Below are 24,619 nucleotides of genomic sequence, written 5' to 3' on the forward strand. Positions count from 1 at the left end.
TTAATTGTGAATATAATTCTTTTATCATAGATACATGTTTTGGTTTGTATGTTTGTCTTAACCATTTTTACATGTACATTTCTTTGGTGTTAAGCATATTCTCACTGTTGTACAACCATCTCCAGATCTTTTTGATCTTGCAGAACTGCAATTCAGTACCCATTATTCAACCACTCCCATTTTCCCCAGCCCTACCCCCTGAGAGCCACTATTCTTTCTTTTTCAATAAATTTGGCTACTGTGGGTACCTCACATAGTGGAATTAACATAATGTGTTTCACAAAAATTTTTTTCAATCTGGCTTGTCTTTCCAACCTCTTAAAGTGCTCTTTAGCAAAACAAAGTCTTTAATAAAACACAATTTATTGTTTTTTTTTCTTTTAGATTATGCTTTTGGTATCATGTCTAAGATATAGGGTTTATATAACATATATAATCCTAGGGTTTTTTTGTATTTTGTATAAAACTTTTATAGCTTTACATCTTACATTCAGATTTATGACCCACATTGAATTCATTTTTGTGTATGGTATAAAGTTTGGTTTGGTGTTGAATTTTTTGCCTATGGAAATACAATTGTTTTTGGCCTTGAACTTGAGCAGTACTCTTTTGTACAGCTTTTTCTATCCTGAATTTTCATTACTAGTACTATAAGTAGGTAAGCCTTTACACAGTCAGTTGGGTGGCTGCATTCAGCTCTGTTCATGATCTCTCAGGGTCCTGGGATCCATCCCCATGTGGGGCTCTCTGCTCAGTGAGGAGTCTCCTTCTCCCTCTGCCCCCTTCTCCACTCATCTCTTATGTGCTCTCTCTAATAAAATCTTTTTTAAAAAAATGTATTTGAGAGAGAGAGCACACATGTGGGCAGGTGTGAAGTGGAGGAGGAGCAGAGGTGGAGAATCTTTCAGCAGATTTTCTGCTGAGCGCAGATTCCCAACTAATAGGCCCAGTCTCAAGACCCATGAGATCATGACCTGAGCTGGAAACAAGAGTCTGATGCTTAACTGACTGAGCCACTGGTACCACAAAAACAAAATCCTTAAAAAATGTGGAGGGAGGGCTCCCTGGGTGGCTCAGCGGTTTGGTGCCTACCGTTGGCCCTGGAGTCCTGGGATCGAGTCCCATATCGGGCTCCCTGCATGAAGCCTGTGTCTCCCTCTGCCTATGTTTCTGCCTCCTCCCCACATCTCTCTGTGTCTCTCATGAATAAATAAATAAAATCTATTAAAAAAATGTGGAGGGAATATTTTAAATACTTTTTAAAATAATGTTTAAAAAGAATTTGTAATAAAGAGTGGGTACTTCTAAAACTGGAAAAAAAGGATATACAGTTTTAAACATTAAATATGTAGCTACTTTAGATGCCTGGAGTATTCTGGTAAAATAAACTGGAAAGTTCTAAGAGTGATGCCTCTGGGTAGAGGGCTGGGTGTGTGAAGTGGAGAAAAATTATTTTCAGTTTATATTCTTTTGGATCTTTGCCATGTATTTAAGTTTCCTCTTCTATAAGAAATAGGTTTATGAGAAACTACATACAAAGTATAAGTACGATTGTGATTTTTTTTTAAAAAAGGAATTTCCTAAGACAATATATGCATTAAGGAATTCTGGAAGAAAAAACACTACCAGGGTGAAAATTATTTGCCTTTTGATGATGTGACTTTGAGTGATTTCTTTAAGATGTTATTTTCTAAGTTAATTTTATTGATTATTAAATTTGGTGGGGGTGAGACAAGGAGAGGGTATTTCTAAAACTTGAATTTTTTTTAAAGCTTACCTTAGAAATTCAATTTCTAGAACCAAGTAATAAAGTCTAAGTTGTGCTACACCTAGTACAAAAAGATCTGATGCTCATCCTCTGAGATGTTTGCTACATTATCTTTGCTTTTGTGTTTCAGTGCCAAACCTAAGTCAGAGATCCACGTATCGATGGCCACTCCCGTTACTGTGTCCATGGAGACTGTGTCCAGTCAAAATAATGATCAGCCCACCATTGCAGTCCCTCCCACAGCTCAGCAACCTCCATCGACCATCCCAACCATGATCGCAGCCGCAAGTCCCCCATCACAGCCAGCTGTCGCCCTCTCTACCATTCCCGGAGCAGTCCCCGTCACTCCCCCTGTCACTACCATTGCGACTGCCCCTCCACCATCAGCTGCCGTAGCTGGCAGTCTGTCCTCTGTGTTGGGCCCTCCGGTACCTGAGATAAAAGTTAAAGAAGAAGTAGAACCAATGGACATCATGAGACCTGTCTCTGGTAGGTTCAGTCACAGAGTCCTCTTCCTTGGCATGTACTGCTTCCTCTTTTCCTGACTCTCCTCAGGGACCAGACTCTTGCATGACCCCCAACTATGAAGCCTAACCCCTTGGTGCCTGTTGTAAATTTGCCTGTCATTCATTTTAAGAAAGGGAAGACCACTTGGTTTCCATTTTTGCTGCCCTTTTAGCATTGATTTTATTTCTTACCAAAATCATTAAAAAGATTAACATTTCCGTAAGAATATCCTGAAATAAAGCCTCTGTGGTTATCTGTTACATTGTTTTCTCTTCTATTTCTCATTTTGGTTTTTGAATCTTCTTTTTTCCTTAGTTAATGTAGCTAAAGCAATGCTTTTTTGTTTGTTTTTGCTTATTTTTTTTAAAAACTGGTCATTACTTTCAGTGTTATGTATTCTGGTCTCTATTTTATTTATTTTTCATTTTTCTTTGTTATTTCCTTCCCCAACTGAATTTCAGTTAAGTTTCTTTGGTGTTTGTTTTTTTTTTTAAGATTTTATTTATTTATTTATTCATGAGAGACACAGAGACAGAGTCAGACACAGAGGCAGAAGGAGAAGTAGGCTCCCTGCGGGGAGCACGATGTGAAACTCCATCCCAGGACCCTGGGATCACGACTTGAGCCAAAGGCAGACGCTCAACCACTGAGTCACCCAAGTGTCCCAATTTCTTTTTTTTTCTAGTTCCTTGTGGTATAATGTTTATTTGAACTTTTTTCCTTATTATAAGCATTTATAGCATAAAAAATTAAAAATAGGAAAAAGGATCAAAATAAGATCATAGTTAAGTGCTAATTATTTACAATTTATTCCCTGCCAATTTTTATGCCCGGTTACACAGGGAAGCAAGATTTCCATTGTTGAAAATACTCTCTTGATAAACTTACATGTGATTAGCAAAATAAAACTACTCACTGCCTACTATGCCGCCTCTTCTTGACTCCAAACTTCCAGTGTGTGAAATGCAGATCATTTTGGAAGTTTTCTTTTTTATATGTAAGTAATTTATTGAGAAATGTTGCTTCCCCTGACTACAAACATAGTATTTAATGTACAAAATTTATGAAATACAGATAAAGTCAAAGTGGATGGCAAATCATTTTGTTCTCTAATTAGCCGGCATTGCCCTCTTACCATTTCAGTGTAAAGGCCTCCATTCCCCATGCTGTTTGTTCAGTAAGACACATGGTTGTGCTGTGTCTGCAGTTATTAAACCTCCTGTTTGTTTTCATTTATTATGCCATGAAATATTCTTCTGTCTTACCCATATTTAGCCTTAGCACTTCATTGAAAGACACGATGGATAATTCAGGAGGGGAAATGAAGTGTTTTCAATTTTACTGTTCTTTTCTCTTGATTTGAATAGTTCCTGTTTTCCTTAATACACATACTTTATTTAAAAAACATTTTATTGCTAAAAATGCTAACCATCATCTGAGCTTTCTGTGAGTCATAATCACTGATCACAACCACCATAACCAATATGATAATAATGAAAAAGTGTGAAATACTGAGAGTTACCAAAAGGTGATATAGAGACATGAAGTGAGCAAATGCTATTGGAAAAATGGTGCTGATAGACTTGCTTATTAATACAGGGTTTCCGCAAACCTCCAATTTTTGAAAAATGCAGTATCTGCAAGGTACAATGAAGTGAAGCACAACAAAGTGAAGTATGGTTCTATGAGGGAAAGTTAGGGCTGGGGCTGTGATTTTAAGAAGTTTTAAAGGGAGAGCTTCATTGAGGAACTGATCTTTGAATAGAGACATTGAAAAAGTGCTAGTCATTAAGATATCTGTAAAAAAGAACAACTCCAGGCCTCAGGAACATGCCTGCTATGCTCAGAGAATAGCAAAGACAGTCCAGGTAGACAGTGCAGGGATAGTATGTGGACTCCATAAAATCATTAAGGATCGAAGTTCCTACCACCGCCCCCCTAGTTTGGCCCTCATGCTTTTTTTTTTTTTTTTTTTTTTTTTTTTTAAGATCCTATGTATTTATTCATGAGAGACACAGAGAGAGAGAGGCAGAGACACAGGCAGAGGGAGAAGCAGGCTCCATGCAGGGAGCCCAACATGGGACCCAATCCCGGGTCTCCAGGATCATGCCCTGGGCCGAAGGCGGCGCCAAACCGCTGAGCCACCCGGACTGCCTGGCCCTCATGCTTTTGATTCAGGAGAGCTGCTAGAACTCCAGCTATTATATCTGAGTTCCAGGGTGACAAGACAAGGAATAGAAGGTCACACCTTTTTTTAAGGAAATTTATTTAAGAATGCTGCAACACACTTCTATTTTTAAATGGCCATACCTATCTATAAAAGAAGCACATTGGGCAGCCCATTGGTTTAGTGCCACCGTCGGCCCAGGGCCTGGAGACCCAGGGTCGGGTCCCATGTCGGGCTCCCTGCATGGAGCCTGCTTCTCCCTCTGCCTGTGTGTCTGCTTCTCTCTCTCTCTCTCTCTCTCTCTGTATCTCTCATGAATAGATAAATAAAAAATAAAAATAAAAGGCAAATCAGTAGAGCCTTTCAGCTGAGTGGCAATGTGCCCATCTGCAAATGTGAGAGTCCTCATTCTAAGGATGGTGCAGTTGTGGTATATTAGCAGTTGGCACCCTTTGCCATAAATAGAATGCTTATTAGCACAGTGCCTGGCTCATAAGAAGACTCAGTAAATGGTAGTTCTCTTTTCTGACTTCTTAACCATTCTCATTAGTTGGAAATCAGGTGAAGCTTTCTCTTATTTTGGGGTTCCCATACATGTATGTGCTTTTTTTTTCCTATGACAGCAGTTCCTCCCCTGGCTACCAGCACCGTGTCTCCATCTCTTGCATTGCTGGCTAACAATCTGTCCATGCCTACAAGTGACCTACCACCTGGTGCCTCCCCAAGGAAAAAGCCTCGAAAGCAGCAGCATGTGATTTCAACAGAAGAAGGGGATATGATGGAGACGAACAGCACTGATGATGAGAAGTCCACTGCCAAGAGTCTTTTGGTGAAGGCTGAGAAGCGCAAGTCTCCACCTAAGGAGTATATTGGTAATGGTCGCTTGGGCTAGCTGTTGTCATGTGAAACTTTCCCACTTAAGTCAGGAGTTCATCCTGAGGCTGTTTGCATAATTAGATTTCACTTAGGGATCACTTCTTGGGGTTATACTTGAGGATTCTTGACAGTATATGTTATTTAATATCTTTCTTTTCTTTTCTTCTGAATAGATGAAGAAGGTGTGAGGTATGTTCCAGTGCGTCCAAGACCTCCCATTACTTTGCTCCGTCACTATCGGAACCCCTGGAAAGCTGCTTACCACCACTTTCAGCGATACAGTGATGTCCGAGTCAAAGGTTAGTTGGATGAAATTGGTCTTTCACTTGACTATAATGTAATCATAGGACAATAGACAGAATTACAATTTCGTAGTTTCAAAAAAAACCTGATGGTGACAGGATGACCTCTTTAGCTCCCAGAGTAGTTGCAGAAGAGCTGTACTAGATTGTTATTTGACATAGTCCACATTAATCCCAGGGATGTCAGATGTACATACATTCTAAGCCCCAGAAAGTTTATTTTACAGAAGAGCTTTTGTTTAACATATGTGAAGCTCTTGAAATAGTCCAGGGCAAGCCCTCAGTAAATGATTTTGTTTGTTGTTATTGAGAATTACATTTTAATAAGGCCACATATAGTAAAAATAGCTGATAGTACTTTGCAAATATCTGCAGATATTCCTACTGAGATTAAGTCTCATTATCTCAGATATAGTCATTACACAGAGAAGTATACGGTTTGAAGGAATTGGTCACATTTCCCACTCCCTCACATAAATTCCACTTGGAAACTTCTCTGAGGGTTTCACTGAAGCCTCAAGATGAATCAGAGTTGGATGGTATTGTCTAATGTCTGTGAGTGCAGATGAGGATTCTGACAATTTAGTCTCTGAATGGAAGTACAAAGGTGACTGCACTTCCAGGAACTCTTCCTCATGAGTGTACCCTGAGCTCTGAAAAGAAGCTAGATTTCCAAAAGTCAGAGAATGGTGATCTTTGATGGAAGCAGGACATAGGGCACTAAACATCTCTTCACATCACAAGAATTCCATATCCTAGCAGGGAAGTGTTTTAAAGTATTGCCTGGTAACATTTTAAGCCATACTGAAATATTATTACGGCTTCCTGGGACTCACTCATCAAAAACTATCTCAGGAAAGGTAATGTAACAGCTGAAAGTATTGATCCAAATAATCTCTTGACTATTAAACTCTATTGATCTGCTTTGCCCAAGCTTTAAAATCATGTTCATATAAATAAATCAAGATGGGATACTGAAATTGGTCAGGTAATTTCATAAGAAGGAAAAAAAAGAAAAACAAGACAAAAAGCACAGGAAATAAGCAGAAAGCAAATAATAACATGACAGACTTAGCCAGCCTTACAATATTAGTAATTACCTTAAATGTAAATAGTCTGAACATAACAATTAAAACACCAATTGGCAGGGTGGATAGAAAAGATCCAACTATATTCTGTCTTTAAGAAACTCACTTTAGATTCAATGACATAAGTAGATTGACAGTAGCAGGATGGAAATGATAAATACAATGCAAAAATAAAGCAAGAGTGGCTATGTTAATGTCAAATAAGGTAGACTTCAGAGGAAAGAAAATTACTAGAGACAAAGAAGGACATTGCATAGTGTTAAAATGTACAGGCAACAGAAATGAAGAGCTTCAGAGTATATGAAAGCAGGAATAGGACAGCTGAAAGAACTAGGCAAGTGAACAGTGCTGGTTAAAACTTCAACATCATACCTCAGCAACTAGTAAAACTACGTGACAGAAAATAACAAGGAATACACACCTAAAACCAACAACATCTAACAGGCCTTTATAGAACACTCTAACAGCAACAGAATACACATTGTGTCAGGTGCCTACAAAACATAAACCATATCCTGGATCATAAAATAAACTTCAACAAATTTAAGAGAATCGAAATCATACAGGGTATCTGCATTGACCATAATGGAATCAAACTAGAAACTCCTAGTTTCTAGTAATAGTTCTCCAGTAACAGAACAGAAACTCCTCCAAACCATGGAAATTAAACAACATGCTTCTTTTTTTTTTCTTTTTTTTTTCTTTTTTAAAGATTTATTTATGTATTGGAGGTGGCAGGGCAGAGGGAGAAGGATCAACATGGAGCGCAGCACGGGACTCATCTCACAACCCTGAGATCACAACCTGAGCCAAAACCAAGAGTCAGATGCTTAATTGACTACACCACACAGGCCACTCCTAAATAACACACTTCCAAATAATTGGTCAAGGGACGCCTCAGTGGCTCAGTAGGTTAAGCATCTGCCTTTGGCTCAGGTCATGATCTAAGGGTACGGGGATAGAGCCCTGTGTCGTCCGTCTCCCAGCTCAGCAGGAAGTCTACTTCTCCCTCTCTCTGCCCTACCCCCCCCCCCCCGCCCTCCATTTGGGCAATCTCTATCTCAAATAAAACTTTAATTGCTCAAAAAGGGCATCTCAAGAAAAAATTTTAAAATACATAAAACTGAATGAAAATAAATACATATCAGAACACGTAGGAGGGAGGACACTAAAGAAGTACCAACAGGGAAGTCTATAGCATTAAATGCTTACATCAAAGTTCTTATCTCAAAAAAGTAAAAAGAAAAAAAAAAAGGAAAGAAAAAGAACAAAGTAAACTTAAGCCAAGTGCAACAAAGAAGGTAGTAAAGATAGGAGAAATCAATGAAATTGAAAACAGGAAAATGATAAAATGAATGAAACAAAAAGTTGGTTCTTTGAAAAAAAAAATGTCAGTAGCAAAACTGAAAAAGATGAAAGATACAAGTCATGACTATCAAGAATGGAACAGGACATTACTAGAGATTGGGCAACCTTTTAAAAAAGTATAAGAAAACACTGAACAAGTTTATGCTCAGAAAATAAAACACACTTGGATGAAGTGGACTAATTACTTGAAAACACAAACTACCAAAACTCAACCAGAAGCAAATACACAATCTGGTTAGTCTTATAGCCAATGAATAAATTAAACCTGTAGTTTTAAAGCTTCTAAACAGAAATACATATTTTCAGATACTTTAATCAGGAAATTCTACTAAACTTTTTTTTTTAAGATTTTATTTATTTTTTCATGAGAGACACAGAGACAGGCAGAGGGAGAAGCAGGCTCCATGCAGGGAGCCCGATGTGGGACTCGATCCCGGGACCCCAGGATCATGCCCCAAGTCGAAGGCAGGTGCTCAACTGTCGAGCCACCCAGGAGTCCCAATTCTACTAAACTTTTAAAGAAGAATCAATTCCAGTTCTTTATAATCTCTCCTAAAATATAGGAGGAAGCATTTCCATATTAACTTTATGAAACCAGTATTTCCCTGACACAAAAATCAGACAAGAGTACAAATATAGAAAACTAATGATCTATATTCTTCATGAATATAGGTGCAAAAACTCCTAACAAAATGTTAGCAAATTAAATACAGCAATGTATAAATAGCATTTTATACTTTGATTGGGTGGGTTTGTTCCAGCTCCATGAGGCTGGGTCACCATTGGAAAGTCACTGATTCACCATTATCAACAAGCTGTATTAATGTTCTAGGGCTACCATAACAGTACCACAAACTCAGTGCTCTAGAGTTACAGATTTATTCTTACAGAGTTCTGGAGGCCAGAAGCCCAAAATCAGGGTGTCTGCAGAATCATGCTCTCTCTTGCCTCATTTTAGTTTCTGCTGGTTGCCAGCAATCCTTGGTATTATTTGGCTTGCAGCGCCATCATTCCAGCTTTCTGCCTCCATCTGCACATACTGTTCTTTCCTGTCTCATCTCTGAGACATGATAAATCTCTCAAAAACAGAGAAAGAAGACTTCCTCAGTTTGATCAAAAAATCTACAACAAACCTGCAACTAACATTATACTTAAAACAGTGAATGACTGGGCAGCCCGGGTGGCTCAGCAGTTGAGAACCACCTTCAGCGCAGAGCGTGATCCTGGAGACCCGGGATCAAGTCCCATGTTGCGCTCCCTGCACAGAGCCTGCTTCTCCCTCTGCCTGTGTCTTCTGCCTCTCTGCCCCTCTCTCTCTCTCTCTCTCTCTCTCTCTCTCTCATAAATAAAATCTTTAAAAAAATAAAAAATAAAAAAACAGTGAATGACTGAATGCTTTCTACCTGATATTAGCCAAAAGACCTCTCTCTCTCACTACTGTCATTCAACGTTAGTTCTGGAAGTTCTAGACACACCATAAGTCAAGAAAGAGATAAAAGACTATATGGGTTGCAAAGGAATAAATAAAACTGTCTCTGTTTGCAAATGACACCATTATCTATATAGAAAATTCTCAAAAAAAAAAAATTCTCAAGAATTCCACAAAAAAAAAAACCTGGAACTAGTAAATGAGTTCAGGAAGGTCACAGGATACAATGTTAGCACACAAAAATTAGGTGTTTGGAATGAACTTACACAAATTATTATTGAAAACAATACCATTTGCAGATGTTCCTCTAAAAATGACATACTTAGATATAAATTTAGCAAAACATGTACAGGATGTGTTTGCTGTAAACATTAAAATGCTGATAAAAGCGATCTGAATAAAGAAGAGACATGCAATGTTTATGGAGCTGAAACTCAAAAGGTGTAAGTTTTCCTGGATTGATCAATAGGTTTAATACAGTTTCTGCCAGACTCACAGAAAGGTAAATCTTACTCTAAACTTTATGTAAAGGTATAGAAAGTACAATAGCTAAAATAACCTTGAAAAACAAAAGAAATCATTTTTCCTGATAGTATTATTTTTTTAAGATTTTATTTATTCATGAGAGAGAGGGAGACCGGCAGAGACACAGGCAGAGGGAGAAGCAGGCTTTCTGCAGGAGCCCAGTGTGGGACTTGATACCAGACCCCAGGATCATAACCTGAGCCAAAGGCAGATGCTCAACTGCTGAGCCACCCAGGCATCCCATTTTTTCTGATATTAAAGCATAGAGTTTATAGTAGCTTAAACAGGGTGGTATCTGCCCAGGGATATACATATAGATGACTGGAATGGAAAATTCAGAAATAGATCTACACGAATATGCTCAACTGATTTTTGACCAAATGGAAAAAGAAAAAAATCAGTGGAAGAAAGAGTCTTCTTTTTTCATCAAATGGTGCTGGACATACATGTGTATAAAAAAGAGAGACAATGACCCTTAACTTAATCCTCATACTTTATACAGAAGTTAACTCAAAATGGATAATAGATTTAAATATGAAATGTATAACTATTAAACTTTTAGAGGAAAACCTAGAATAAAATCTTCAGGACCTAGAGCATAGTGAACAGTTCCTAGACATGACACCAAAAAATTATCCACAGAAGGAAAAAGGAAAATAAATTGGACTTAATAAAAACTTTTTATTTGTGACAAACTCTGTCAGAAGGATGAAAACACAAACTATTGCCTGGGAGAAAATATTAGCAAACCATGTATCTGATAAAGGGCTCATATCTAGAATGTATGTATTTATTCCCTATAGACTGTAGGGACGCCTGGGTGGCCCAGCAGTTGAGCACCTGCCTCCCACTCAGGGCGTGATCCTGGAGTCCTGGGATCAAGTCCCGCATCAGGCTCCATGCAGGGAGCCTATGTCTGCCTATGTCTCTCTCCCTCTGCCTATGTCTCTGCCCTTCTTTCTCTCTCTCTCTCTCTCTCTCTCATGAATAAATAAAATCTTTAAAAACAAATAAAATAATAAAACTGAGACTGTAGGGACGCCTGGGTGGCTCAGCAATTGAGCATCTGCCTTTAGCTCAGGGCGTGATCCCAGTTTGGGGATCAAGTCACCTATCAGGCTCCCTGTGAGGAGCCTGCTTCTCCCCCTGTGTGTGTGTGTGTGTGTGTGTCTCGTAAAAAAAATAAATAAATAAAATCTTTAAAAAAAAAAAAAAAACTGAGACTGTAACAGACAAAGAAAAGAAGTACACCATATAATAATAAAGGAAGCGAACCAACAAGAAAATCTAACAATTGCATGCACCCTACATGGGAGCATGCAAATACATAAAGCAGCTAATAACAAACATCAAAGATATAGTCAATAGTAAAACAATAATAGTAGGGGACTTTAGCACCCCACTTAAATCAATGGATAAATAATCCAAACAAACTCAACAAGGAAGCAGCGGCTTTGAATAACAAAGTGGACGAAGTGGATCTAACAGATATTCAGAACGTTCCATCCCAAAACAGCAGAATACACATTCTCTTCAAGTGCACATGGAACATTCTCCAGAATAGATCATTTTAGGCCACAAAACAACTCGTAACAAATTTTTAAAAATTGAAGTCATACCATGAAATGAAAGATAGTCCCTTCAACAGATGGTATAGGGAAGGGCAGCCCGGGTGGCCCAGCGGTTTAGCGCCGCCTTCAGCCCAGGGCGTGATCCTGGAGACCCAGGATCGAGTCCCACGTCAGGCTCCCTGCACTGGGCCTGCTTCTCCCTCTGTGTCTCTACCTCTCTCTCTGTGTGTCTCTCATGAATAAATAAAATCTAAAAAAAAAAAAAAAAAAAAAGATGGTATAGGGAACACTGGACACGTGTAAAGGAATGAAACTGGACCACTTTCTTACACCATACACAAAAGTAAACTCAAAATGGATTAAGGACCTAAATGTCAGACCTGAAACCATAAAAATCCCAGAGAACAGTCCGTAATTTCTCCGACATTAGCCATAACACGCTTCCTAATTTGTTGGAAACTAGACATTCTTGGGACTTTATCAAAATAAAAACTTCTGCAAAGTGAAGGAAACAATCAACAAAACTAAAAGCCTATTGAATGGTAGGAGATACCTGTCTGATAAAGGGTTAGTATCCTAAATGCATAAAGAACTTATATAACCCAACAATAGACTAGTTAAATAATCCAGTTAAAAAATTGGGATGCTTGGGTGGCTCAGTGGTTGAGTGTCTGCCTTTGGCCTGGGGCATGATCCCAGGATCCGGGATTGAGTCTCACATCAGACTCCTTGCAGGGAGCCTGGTTCTTCCTCAGCCTGTGTCTCTGCCTCTCTCTCTCTCTCTCTCTCTCTGTCTCTCATGAATAAATCTTTTTTAAAAATCCAATTAAAAAATGGAAAGAAGACATGAAGAGACATTTCTCCAAAGAAGACATCCAGGTGGCCAACAGGCACATGACAAGATGCCCAGCATCACTCATCAGGGAAATGCAAATCAAAACCACAATGAAATACCACCTCACACCTGTCAGAATGGCTGAAATCAAAAACACAAGAAACAAATTTGGCAAGGATGTAGAGAAAAAGGAACCCTCACACACTATTGATGGGAATGCAAACTGGCACAGCCACTCTGAAAAACAGTATGGAGGCACCTTAAAAAGTTAAAAACAGAATTACCATATGATCCAGTAATTCCACTACTGGATATTTACCCAAAGAATATGAAAACGCTAATTTAAGAAGATATATGCACCCTTTTGTTTTTGCAGCATTATTTACAATAGCCAAACTATGGAAGCTGCCCAAGGGTCCACTGACAGATGAATGGATACGATGTGACGTGTGTGTGTGTGTGTGTGTACACATATATACACACACATGCACAGTGCATATATGTATATATACATGTATATATGTATACATATATACAGATGCGGGAATATTACTGAGCCATAAAAATGAATAAAATCTTGCCATTTCAACAACTTGGATGAATCTAGAGGGTATAATGCGAAGTGAAATAAGTCAAAGACAAACACCATATGATTTCAGTCATGTGGAATTTAAAAACAAAAAGAGGGGACAAATCAAGAAACAGACTCTTAGCTATAGTTCAAGGACAAACTGATGAAACTTATGGCTACCGGAGGGGAGGTAGGTGGGGGTGGTGAACAGATGAACAGGATTGAGAGTGCACTTAGGATGAGCACAGAGTAATATACAGAGTTGTTGAGTCACTATACTGTACACCTGAAACTATTATGTAACTCTGTATGTTAATTATACTGGAATTTTTTTTTAAATATTTATTTATTCATGAGATACAGGCAGAGGGAGAAGCAGACTCCATGCAGTGAGCCCGACGTGGGGCTCGATCCTGGGTCTCCAGGATCACGCCCTGGGCCGAAGGTGGCGCTAAACCGCTGAGCCACCCAGGCTGCCCTGGAATATTTTTTTAAATAGTACATACCTGTCATGGGTTCTGATAGCATTGGCACTTCCCCTCTATGTCTCCTCTCATAACTACATTCTAATCCTGAGAGAAACATCAGACAAATCTAAATGGAAGGCATCCTGCAAAATGACCAGTACTCTTCAGAACTGCCCAGGTCATCAGAAGCAAGGACCATCTAAGAAACCATCAAGCCAAGAGTTGCCTAAGGAGACATAACAAGTAAAACATACTACAGTATTCTCATTGGGTCCTGGGCCGTAATTTTTTTAAATATTTTATTTATTTATTTGAGAGAGAGAAAAGGCGTGCATATGCACAAGATGGGGGATAGGGACCCAGGGCGAGGAACAGTCAGGCTTCCCTCTGAGCAGGGAGCCGGATATGGGGCTTGATCCCAGAACCCTGGGATCATGACCCGAGCTGAAGGCAAACATTTAACCAACTGAGCCTCCCAGGCACCCCCATAAAATTTATTTTTTTAAAAAATGTTGAACATCACTAGCCATTAAAGAAATAGCTGAAACAAGAAATACTGATTATGCTAAATGCTGGTGAGAAGGAAGAGTAACTAGATATCTTACACATTCCTTTAAGCACTTTGAACCCTATAGTCCCATTGTCTTCTGGTCTCCTTTGTTTCTCCCTAAAGCTCAACTGCTGATTCTGTGAGGTCGTTGCACTTCTCATATTTGGAGTTCCTGGAGTTTCTTGGATATTTAGGTTATTTTTCAATTTTCAATAAATTTGAGACATTTCAACCATTTTTTTTCTTTGAATATTGCTTCTTTCTCTCTTCTCCTGGCATTCCCATTACCCATGTGTTGGGGTCTCTCACATTTCTCCAACGCCCTGCTTATTATTCTCATTCCTTTTGCTCTCAGTTCTTCAGCATCATCTCTGCCCACCTGTCTTTGACGTGACTGATTCTCTTCTGTACCAGTTCACATCCACTGGTGTGCTCTTCTAAGTGAATTGTTTAAGTATTTCATTTGCTTTATAACTCCGGAATGTCCATTCCTGTCTTTTTATGGTTTCTACCTCTTTATTGATTTCTCTACTTAATTTGACATGATCATCATACCTTCTTCACTCCTACATCCTGCTTCATTCCTACATCCCTTCCATTCAGTGAATTTATTTATGATGGCTGCGTTGAAGTCTTTTTCTGGTAAATTTGACATCTGGTCACTCATATAAGCCGTTTCTGTTGCCTGTTCCTGCCCTGCCATGTGTGGGTCACACTTTATTATTTCTTTGCATGCCTCATAATTTTTTATTGAAAACAACATTCTAGAAAACTCTGAATGCTGTTCTCTCCCCACTCCACCCCAAGCTTATTATTGTTTTTTGCTTATTTATTTGTGTAGTGACTGGCTAGATTATTTTAGTGAAATCTTATCACCTCCACCACCAGGTGTGTGGAGCCTTCAGTGTTGCTCCTCAGGGAGGCATAGCTTCAGGTATGCCAGCAGTCACCCTGGGATGACCGTGGCACCAGTAGAGCTCTCGCCCACTCTTTTCCTGACCACACCCAGCTGATTAGCCCTGCTGATTGCGTGCTGTTTGCTCTACCAGAACACAATACTGAGATGTGCTCTGGAACACACAATTTATATTCCTCTGCAAACTATTCCAGTCAAATCATAGCTCCTTTCAGAGTAGTAACTGAAGTCAGTGTTTGATATTTGTTCTGCCCCCAAAAGGGCTTCTCTCAACCATCTTATTCTTTGTGCTCTCCTACGAACTAGTCAGCCCACATCTAGGCTGTATCTTTATTTGATCTACAGATCTCCCAAATGCCTCACACTACAGCCTCCATTGTTCTTAGGAGCACCTTTAGGTTTTGACTTTTTAGTCTGTAGCAAATGGAGTCAGTTTAGAAGGTACCTGTTTTATGGGCTGTTTCTCCCCCAGGCAGAATCTCTGAGCTAGGCCTCTGGAGGTGAGGTGAGGACAGTGGCTACTCTCACTCTAAGTAACACCACACTCCAGGAAGTGAGCATCCAGTAGAGGAGAAGATGAGTGAGCAGCCTAGGGTCCTCTCGGCTTGTCTCTCCTAGCATGAAACCACCATTCACAAAGCAGCAGAAGGGCTCCCAGGGCCCACTGTTCTCAGGATGCTTTGCCCTAAGATAGTCTCCATTCCAGACTAGAGAGTGAACAGAAGAAGAGCACCCTTGCATCTCAGTTGTGCTCACCTAGGACTTAGCCTGAGCCACAGGTAGCGGGGAGCAGTATGAGAAATGCTGGCGACCTGCTCCTCCTGGGAAGATAGCCTTCCACCCAGCAGCTGGAGGAGAGGGAACCCCATGTTTTGGGTGGCAGCAGTCTGCATGGAATATTCACTTCACTGAGCTGGGAGGGAAAAAGGGAGAGGAGGAAGGGTCTTAGTTCAGATACCATGGACTGAACTGTTCTTACCACAGATATGCTTGAGTAGATGTGGCATGAATAGATTTTCTGTTTTCCCTTAGGAGCCTTTCCAGAGGTCTAGTTATTTTTAAAATTTTCACCATTTCCTTGGAGAGCAAGTTAGCAGAGCACTGTCATACCACAGGTCAGTTGTCTCTCATACTTTGCTGAGGTAGCTGCTCTGGAAAACCATTCGGCAGTTTCATTAAAACTAGAACATACACTTACCATATGACCTAACAGTTAGACTCCTGGGCATTTATCCCAGAAAAATGAAAACCTGTGTCCCCACAAAAATCTGTACATAGCTGTTTGTAGCAACTTTTTTTGGAATAGCCAGAAGCTGGAACATACTTACTGGCCATTTATATATCTTTTTTGGAGAAGTATCTGTTCAGATTCTTTGCCCTTTTTAATTGGTTTCTTTTATTATTGAGTTATAGGAGTTTTTCATATGTTCTACATACAAGTCTTTTTCAGATACATCCTTGTACCATCTTTGCAACTTCCTCTGTATCTATAATTATTTCAAACTAGGGGCAGCCCGGGTGGCTCAGCGGTTTGGCACTGCTTTCAGTCCAGGGCGTGATCCTGGAGGTCCCAGGATCAAGTCCCACATCAGGCTTCCTGCATGGAGCCTGCTTCTCCCTCTGCCTGTGTCTCTGCTTCTGTGTGTGTGTGTGTGTGTGTGTGTGTCCCCTCATGAGTAAATAAATAAAATCTAAAAAAATAATAATAATAAAATAAAAATCTTTAAAAATAAATTATTTCAAACTAAAGAGTTATTTCAGATGCTTAAAATGAGGTACACAGGTACAGCCACAACTGGTGAAATCTGAGTAATCAGGCTTCATCATCATCGTGATTATGGTTTGTACTGTAGTTTTACAAGATGCTGCCATTGGGGGAAACCAGGTAAAGAGTACTTAGGATCTTTCCTACAACTAACTGCATGTGAATCGCCAGTTACCTCAGAAGTTAAAAAAGTCTTTATATCATATGCACGCTAATACTCACCTACTAGATAGGGCTCTGTATTTTTAATTGATGAACTTCTTAGATCAGTTTGAGGTTCACAACAAAATTGAATATAAGGTATAGGGATCTCCCATTTACCCCCAGTCCCCATACATGCACAGCTTCCCCCCACTATCAACACCCCCACCACAGTGGCACATTTGGTACATTTAATTATCAAAATTTTTTAATTAATGCATAAATGCATTTTAAGTTGTTGTTAAACAGTAATTAAAGCTTCACATACACAGTTCAACTCGCTTTGACAAGTACCCCTCAAACCTAGTTTCCATCTCCCCAGTCCAGATGATACATTTCATATTTGTTTGACTACAGTTCTGGTTACTTTCCTATCCAGATGTGAAATGTTATTCAAACTTGATTCATTTCTCCAAGCTCTAGATAACACCAAAAAGCTTCTAAAACTTCATGCCCAATTCTCCACGTTTGCATGCATCACACATGAGCAAGGCTCTAAGCCACCAGAGACCATTTCCTTCCTTTAAAAGATTAAAGTATTAATTTGTTCTCTTTTGAACTCACTAGATTAGCAGAGTATGTCTCTACAGCATTCTTCAGGGATGAACAAAAAGGAGAAACTACCTCTATTCCTAATGACTTAAATGCAAAGGAATTATTTAAAGATATTTAAGTAAAGAAATAATTGATAAAACTGTAGCAACATCAGTAGCTTGAATCCAGATTATTTTAGCTTTATACAAATTGAAATACACTTTTTATTTTTTTTATGATTCCAGAAGAGAAGAAAGCTATGCTGCAGGAAATAGCTAACCAGAAAGGGGTATCCTGTCGAGCTCAAGGCTGGAAAGTTCACCTCTGTGCCGCTCAGTTACTACAGCTGGTAAGTAGAGTTCTAGCAGTTATGTCCTGCTGAAGAGGGGAACAGATGCTGGAGACATCTCAGTTCTAGAGTGTTCCCTTTTGAGTAATTCTGAAGCATGACCAATTAACGTGGGTCATGCAGAATTTATATGTATAATTTATGATATAATATCATAATTATTATATCTATCCCATAGATACAGTCCAAACATATCTTAGTCTGGTACCCAGAACCAAAGTACATTGAACAACTGTGCTATAAGACCTACAGTTAAGGTTCAGTATTTTGTATTGCTGTGAATCTAAAACAGAGAGACTCAAATGGCCTAACTGTAAGCCCTTGCTCCCCACCATACTCCTTATCACAGGGACCAGGCTCAACTCCCACTGCTTCTTGATTATTGGGCTTTAGGTCCCTGCCAGTTTACAATATTGTTCAGATAAACTGTCACATTCCCATGGTAACCAGGGGACACCTCTCCCTCCCAATACTACAAAACCTGCCTCCTATAGCCCCTGCTTGTTCACTCTGTTCCTGAGTGCAGCCCCTGCATGGCCTTGCGTGCTGTGTGGTGTCCTCCTCCCCTGGGCTGTGACTATATTGACTAGTACGCTGCTATTGATCTCATGTGTCCAGTGTTGGGGGGTGTTTCTGTTTCCATAATCCTAGGGCAGGAATCCTTCCCTCACCATGGAGGTGAAGGAGGAGCAATCAAAACAACAACCTCATGAAGTTTTTCCATCTTTGGAGTAGCAGTGATCTGAAGAATATTGTTATGAGTATCTAAAAAAAAAAAAAAAAAAGTAGTGCCATGGCTACTTATTGTACCTTGGAAAAAGCATGTTTCTATGAAACCTTTAGACTTATTTTTTAGAGTAGTTATAAATTCAGGGAAGTATTTAAAAGTTGTCCTTGAAGATGGACCCTATATTATGACAGATTGTTCTATTAATCGTTGTTGATAATTTCCCTTGCTGTACTTTAGTGCCCTAGTCCTCAGGAGAAGGGATTCTGTCACCCAAACAGCCCTCATACCAGTTTACAGGAGTGATTCAACATGGGTGCATTTGCCTGAGGTTAGCAAGGAAGAGTATCTCTGAGGCCATCATACCCTTCCTCTTATGTGTTGCAGACAAATCTAGAACATGATGTTTATGAAAGACTCACCAACCTACAAGAAGGGATTATCCCAAAGAAAAAAGCAGCAACTGATGATGATCTACACCGAATAAATGAACTGATACAGGTTTGACTTAGCCGTTTTCCCTCTGATCATCCAGTTTATGGGATTGTCACTGTACAGTCTTACTTCTCCCATTTCCCTCCCTTTCACTAACATCTTGAGTAAAAACCTACTATTTGGGATGCCTGGGTGGCTCAGTCGGTTGAACATCTAATTCTTGGTTTTGGCTCAGGTCACAATCTCAGGTCATGGGATCGAGCCCTGCATTGGGCTCCCATGCATTGGGCAGGGAATCTGCTTAAAATTCTCTCCCTCTCCCTCTGTTCCTCCCACGCACTCACCCCCCCTCCCAGCTCATGCACACTTGCTCTCTAAAATAAATACGTCATTTAAAAGAAAAAACAAACTATGTTAGCTTGCATTACTAAGAAAGACTAAAACATTTTTTCCATGTGGAAGCCTCAAAATGGTGTCGTTCTATAGGTGAAAAGTTTTTTGAAAGCCTGGTGGTCTCCTGATTACTGATTGGTTATGATGTTTTATGTTGCAGGGAAATATGCAGCGGTGTAAACTTGTGATGGACCAGATCAGTGAGGCTAGAGACTCCATGCTTAAGGTTTTAGATCATAAAGACCGTGTCCTGAAGCTTCTAAACAAGAACGGGACTGTCAAGAAGGTGTCGAAATTGAAGCGAAAGGAAAAAGTCTAGACCCAGAAGAATCAAGACTTTGGAAACAGAATTTATGAAGAATGATGGTAGGGGTGGGGGGAGGGTTTTGGTTATTCTCAAAATGGAACATTGAAATAAAGGAAGTGTTCCTTAATTCACACAAGAAAGCAGAGGGACCCAGTGGCACAAACGGATCAGAGCTGTTCTGGCGCGGTGAACTCCATTCTCTCTTTCAGGCGTATCCCTCTTAAACTCGCTGTGTCATAAATGACTCCTGATGCATCAGTGTCTGCCAGTTAGAATCAGTGACACAAATGAATGCCTGGTGGTTTTCAGCCTTCTGGTTTATAAACTGTATTTATCTGATGGATTCCTGCAGGACCCATACTGAGCCCGGACTGAAAGTATCCACTTGGACCATCTGTTATCTCTCTACACTGAACATCAAACCTCTTCCCCTCATCCCAGCCGGTTCTTACTCTGTCTGACCTTCAAATGCCTGAGCTGGCCTTTTACAGCAGTGCCATGGCATCGAGAGACTTGCCACATCTCACACTCTAGAGGGTTTGAACTATTAATTCTTGTCATTTTTTTTAAAGAACCATTTCAAAGTGAAATTGTTATATCGTCTGTCCCACGTGTGTCAGAGTTGGGTTTTTGTGGAGGTTCAGAGCAGGCAACATCTGAAGTTGCTCTGAGATCCTTGTTCTGAAGTACGTTCTTGGTTATTTGTACTTCTGTAGCTGTGTGATGCTGTTAATTGTATGTACCGCACATCTCCAAATGTTAATAAAGGACTCAAAGAGGTTTTTGTACATGAGCAGTTTGCATCTTTTTTATAAAGCAAATCAGTGCTGTGCTGATCACCATGTGAGTGTACATCCTACTGTAATTTCTTACACATTGTTGAGAGTCCACTCTGCTAAAGGTTTGTTATTCCACATAAATGGGTTCCATTTATCCTGGTATTTTGAAGCTGTCACAATGGTTAAGTCTGTTGGCTCTTGGTTATCTTAAGTATAAAACTGTTTTGTCCCATTGCAGCTATAAATTGGTCAGGCTATAGGACAATTAAGGCTGCAGGAGTTGGGGTGGAGCTGCCACAGAGGGTGGATTCTCTTCACCAGGTTACTCTTGCTTCCTCCGAGCTACCTAAATGGTATAGTCTAGGCTTGCCTCCTTTGAGTATAAGCAGGCATCCTTCTCCTTCTAGCTGAATGTTCTTCCTTAGACCTTGTGGCGCCAACTCTGCCTGGAGCTCTCCGCTTTGCTCTGACCTGAGTAGATTTAAGACGAGTATGTGCCAGTTCTGACCAGGTCTCAGGGACCAGCGCTCTTACTCACCTGAAACAGACTTCTGCCCTGTGTGGCCTAGGCTAGGAGGTCCTAGAAATAATCACGGCTGCTTCACTAGAATGTTTCACTGAGATATAGAGCCGACCTTAAAAGGTGTTATTGGTTGTTTTTGCTAAACACCAGTCTAGTGTGCTAGACTGTTAGAAGAATGTTCTCTTGCCTCAGTTTTGCCAGTGCACACTACGGCCCCAGTCATCTCATGTGGTGTGCTGGCTATGATTCAGGTACTTGGGATCCCACATTATTGACCTGTATTCTCTAAAAGTCACCGCAATTTAAACAAAATTTAGATAACCCTGGTCAAAGGAAGCTTTTCAATGTAGCTTAAAACAATAGCATTTTCAGTATTTCCTTGCCTTAAACAGAAGTTGGGAGAGTCTTGTCTGCATTTACTGTGTTGTTTAAAAACTGCTTTGTTGAGGATTAACCTACAATAAACGAAACATCTCAAAGTATATAGTATGGTAAGCCCCGATGCATATGCATGCCCATTTCACCGTCACCACGGTCAGGGTCGTGAACATCTCCATCAGTCCCAGTGGTTTCTCCTTGCGCCTCTGATTTCTTCTCCTTGCCCCTACCTGCTTCCCTATCTTCAGATAAACATTTTTCTGCTTTCTATCACTAGATTAGTTTGCATTGTTTGGAATTGTATGAGTGAAATCATGCAATGTATTCTTTAAAGGAGAGACTGTGGTTTCTGTGACTCAGCATAATGGAAATTTATCCTGAGATGTATCTGTGTTTTAGAGCTCATTACTTTTCGTTATTGAGTACCAAGCTCTCCACTGCATGGATGTTCTACAGGTTTATCCGTTCACCTGTAGAAAGACATTTGGGTTGTTAGCAGGTTTTGGTTATTACAGATACAAGTGTTCTGTACGTTTCTGTTCTTTACATGGACATGTGTTCGTACATCTTAATTGCTGATATTATATTAGTTGTGCTTTCCAGGGAATTATAAGCAGGAGATGGTCCAGAGACCAAGTAGCACTTGGTCCAGAAAACTGTCATTCACAAACTTAAAGATTAGAGGAATTGGAAATATATTTGAGATAAGACTTGGATTTGGCTTCTGTTCTCTACAGTAGAAAATCAAAGAAACATAAATCTTGGTGGGGGGGAGTTTTAACCCATCTGCTTTGTCTAGAAAATCTTTCATATGCTTTTTTTAAAAAACCTGGATATTTCAGAATCTCATTAAATAGGAAATGCCTTATGGTATTTTATCACAGTAATTATATAGAATCACACAATTTTAGAGTTTAAAAGTTATTTAAAGGTTATATAGTTCAACCCAACCTGTGAAAAAACAGACACCTTTGTAAGGATGTATATTTTATACTTTTTTATTGTAAAATACAGCACAGATATAGAAAACTACATGAAACAAATGTATAGCTTCATAAATTTTTTAAAGAACAGCTATGAAATTACTAGCCAGGGTAAAAAATAGAACTTTGTGTATCATCTCAGAAGCCCACAACTGCTTCATCCTAACCACTAATCTCTACCTCCCCCAAAATGGCCACTATCTTGACTTTTATCAAATAACCAATTCTATTGTGGTATAATTATGCAGAGCAAAATACCCAAATCTTAACAGTTTTTTTTTTAATTTTTTTATTTATTTATGATAGTCACAGAGAGAGAGAGCGAGGCAGAGACACAGGCAGAGGGAGAAGCAGGCTCCATGCACCGGGAGCCCGACGTGGGATTCGGTCCTGGGTCTCCAGGATCGTGCCCTGGGCCAAAGGCAGGCGCCAAACCGCTGCGCCACCCAGGGATCCCCCCAAATCTTAATAGTTTTATGTTTTTTTGACAAATATATACACCCTTAGCTAACATCCGAATACAGGTAGATGTGACATTACCATAACCCCAGAAAGAGTGCTCCTTTGTAGTCCACACACACCTGACCCCTACCAAGGTAAACACTGATCTGTCCATTGTCACAGATTAGTTTTTCTGTTTGTGAACTTCAGACAAATGGAATTAGAGTACGTACTTATTTGTGTCATAATTTGACGCTCATCCATTCGTCATATGTATCATAAATTGTTCCTTTTTACTGCCGAGTGGGAGTCTATGGGAATGTGCAGGTTTATTCATTTCCTTACTGAAGGACGTCTTGCTTGCTTCTGGGTTTGACCATTGTGAGTAGAGCTGCTCTTAATTTGCATGCAAGTTTTGTTTGTTTTCAAATCAGTTGGGTAAAAACCGAGGAATGTGATTGCTGGGTCATAAGGTAAAATTATGTTTAGTTTTGTAAGAAACTTCGGAACTGTCTTCCCAAGTGGCTGTACCATTTTACATTCCCACCAACAATGAATGACAGTTGCTCCACATCTTCTCCAATGTTTAGTGTTGTTCGTGTTCTGGATTTTAGCCATTCTAATAGGTGTATAGTAGTATCTCACTTTTATTTGCAGTTCCCTAATGACATGATGCCAGGCACTTTTCATATACTCATTTAACATCTTTATATCATTTTTGATGAGGTATCTATTCAGATCTTTGCCCATATGTTAATTAGATTGTTGTTTTCTGATTGAGTTTTAAGAGTTCTTTGTATGCTTAGGATACCAGTCCTTTTTCAGAAAGATATGCATTTTGCAAATACTCTCTTGCTGTCTGCGTCACATCTTTCCATTTACTCACTAGTGCCTTTTGAAGAGCGGAAGTTTCCACTTTAATGAAGTACAACATCAATTTCTTATTTGTGTATGGATTGTGCTTTTGAGTTATATCTAAAGACTCATCACCAAACCCAGGGTCACCTAGATTTTCTCTTATGTTTTGTTATAGAAGTTTTATAGTTTTTTGTGTTTTACATTTAGGTCTGTGGTCCATTTTGAGATACTTTTTATGACAGTGGTAAGGTCTGTGTACGTGTGTGTGTGTGTGTGTGTACTTCCAATTATTCCAGTATCACTTGTTGAAAGACTGTCTCCATTAAATTACTCTTGCTTCATTTGTCAAAGATCAGTTGACTGTATTTGTGTGGCATCAATCCTGGGTTCTCTGTCCTGTCGATGTACTTGTTTATTCTTTCACCACTACCACTCCGTTTCAATCACTAGCTTTATAGTAAGCCTTGAAGTTGAGCAGTATGAGTTCTCTAACTTTGTTCTTCACTTTTGTGTTAGCTATTCTGGGTCTTTTGTCTTTTCATATAAATTTTAGAATCTGTTAATAGCTATGAAATACGCTGCTGGAGTTTGGATTAGGATTACATAGAAACTACAGATCAGGGACGCCTGGGTGGTTTAGCGGTTGAGCATCTGCCTTCAGCTCGGGGTGTGATCCTGGAGTCCCGGGACTGAGTCCTGTATCAGACTCCGTGCTTGGAGCCTGCTTCTCCCACTGCCCGTGTCTGTCTGTCTGTCTGTCTGTTTCTCACTCTCTCTTTTAATAATAAATTTATTTTTTATTGGTGTTCAATTTGCCAACATACAGAATAACACCCAGTGCTCATCCCGTCAAGTGCCCCCCTCAGTGCCCGTCACCCATTCACCCCCACCCCCTGCCCTCCTCCCCTTCCACCACCCCTAGTTCGTTTCCCAGAGTTAGGAGTCTTTATGTTTTGTCTCCCTTTCTGATTTTTCCTACCCATTTCTTCTCCCTCTCTCTCTCTCT

General features: G+C 39.8%; 1 protein-coding gene across 4 annotated transcripts in view; it reads left to right on the forward strand.

Annotated features, from left to right (window-relative positions):
- SAP130 (Sin3A associated protein 130) overlaps positions 1 to 20,439 on the forward strand; it is an 83,352-nt gene extending 62,913 nt beyond the window's left edge. For all 4 annotated transcript variants that reach the window (XM_041739878.1, XM_041739877.1, XM_041739879.1 and 1 more), the window contains 6 exons: positions 1,899 to 2,257; positions 5,066 to 5,314; positions 5,492 to 5,617; positions 17,686 to 17,789; positions 18,904 to 19,017; positions 19,505 to 20,439. In XM_041739878.1, coding sequence (XP_041595812.1) covers positions 1,899 to 2,257; positions 5,066 to 5,314; positions 5,492 to 5,617; positions 17,686 to 17,789; positions 18,904 to 19,017; positions 19,505 to 19,663 — 1,111 coding nt within the window. In that variant the 3' untranslated portion in view covers positions 19,664 to 20,439. The remainder of the gene's footprint in view (positions 1 to 1,898; positions 2,258 to 5,065; positions 5,315 to 5,491; positions 5,618 to 17,685; positions 17,790 to 18,903; positions 19,018 to 19,504) is intronic.
- The last annotated feature ends 4,180 nt before the right edge of the window (positions 20,440 to 24,619 follow it).

This window comes from Vulpes lagopus, chromosome 24, assembly GCF_018345385.1.
Source record: "Vulpes lagopus strain Blue_001 chromosome 24, ASM1834538v1, whole genome shotgun sequence".
NCBI classification, from domain to species: domain Eukaryota; kingdom Metazoa; phylum Chordata; class Mammalia; order Carnivora; family Canidae; genus Vulpes; species Vulpes lagopus.